The 989-nt window shown below is 64.5% G+C and overlaps 1 protein-coding gene across 1 annotated transcript in view; it reads right to left on the bottom strand.

Annotated features, from left to right (window-relative positions):
* The window catches only part of LOC102039906 (filamin-C), a 30,170-nt gene that overhangs the window by 19,102 nt on the left and 10,079 nt on the right, over positions 1–989 (bottom strand). Inside the window, 3 exon segments of the mRNA XM_031065136.1 lie at positions 56–162; positions 304–464; positions 842–965. Coding sequence (XP_030920996.1) covers positions 56–162; positions 304–464; positions 842–965 — 392 coding nt within the window.

Below are 989 nucleotides of genomic sequence, written 5' to 3'. Positions count from 1 at the left end.
TGGCACTCACAGCACCTGCCCCACAGCACCCGGCACCCCACTCCATGTCCCCCACCCCACTGGCTCCTCACCTGTCCGGCTGAGCCCAGGTCCCTCGGCTTTGACCTTGCTGGCGTCGTGGGATGGGTCCACCTTGATGCGGAAGGGGCTGGAAGGGATCTCCTGGGGACCAAGACCAGGGCACAGTGACACGGGGGCTCCATGGCGCCAAAGCCCTGGCCCCACCTGGCCCCCGGGGGCTGGGGACACCCCACAGAGTGCGGACGGACCCCAGGGGGTGTGGGGCCGTGCCAGAACCCTGACCTGGTTGGCGAAGAGCACCATGATGGTGTAGAGCCCCGCGCCCGGCGCCGTGTACTTGACTGTGAAGGTGTCGTTGTCATTCTTGATGATGTCAAAGTCGATGTCGGCCTCCAGCGGCCCCACCACGCCCGGGGCACACTTGATGCCAATGCTGACGTCACCTGTGGGGGTGGCCGGGTCAGTGGCCCCTGCTCCCAGGGGGACACCAAGGAGTGGGACCGGGCAGATGGGGCAGGGGGCTGGATCGGGGCTGGAGGTGATGGACAGGACCAGGACTGATGATGGACCAGGATCAGAGATAATGGACCAGGGATGCAGGTGCAGGAACAGGGATGCAGGCCCAGGAGCAGGGACAATGGACCAGGATCAGGGATGAAGGACCAGGACCAGAACTGATGGGCCCAGGATGAAGAACCCTTGATCCAGAAATGATGGAGCAGGACTGGCAGTAATGGTGCAGGACCAGGGGTGCTGGCCCAGGGACACAAGTCTCATGCCCACAGAGGAGTTCCAGGGTGGCCCCCACCATTGCACCCACCCTGTCCAGCCTCACTGCAGTCCACGGTGAAGTAGGTGGGTTCATTGGCCTTCAGCCCCGTCTTCTCCACACCCGGCCCGTGCACCTTCACCCTGCTGGGGTGGCTGCCCTCACCCACGCTCACCTGTGGGCCCACAGTGTCTCATGG

The sequence above is a fragment of the Geospiza fortis genome, unplaced genomic scaffold (assembly GCF_000277835.1).
Source record: "Geospiza fortis unplaced genomic scaffold, GeoFor_1.0 scaffold30, whole genome shotgun sequence".
In the NCBI taxonomy this organism is placed as follows: Eukaryota; Metazoa; Chordata; class Aves; order Passeriformes; family Thraupidae; genus Geospiza; species Geospiza fortis.
The sequence above is the reverse complement of the archived record's forward strand: the minus strand, read 5'-3'. Positions and strand labels throughout refer to the sequence as shown.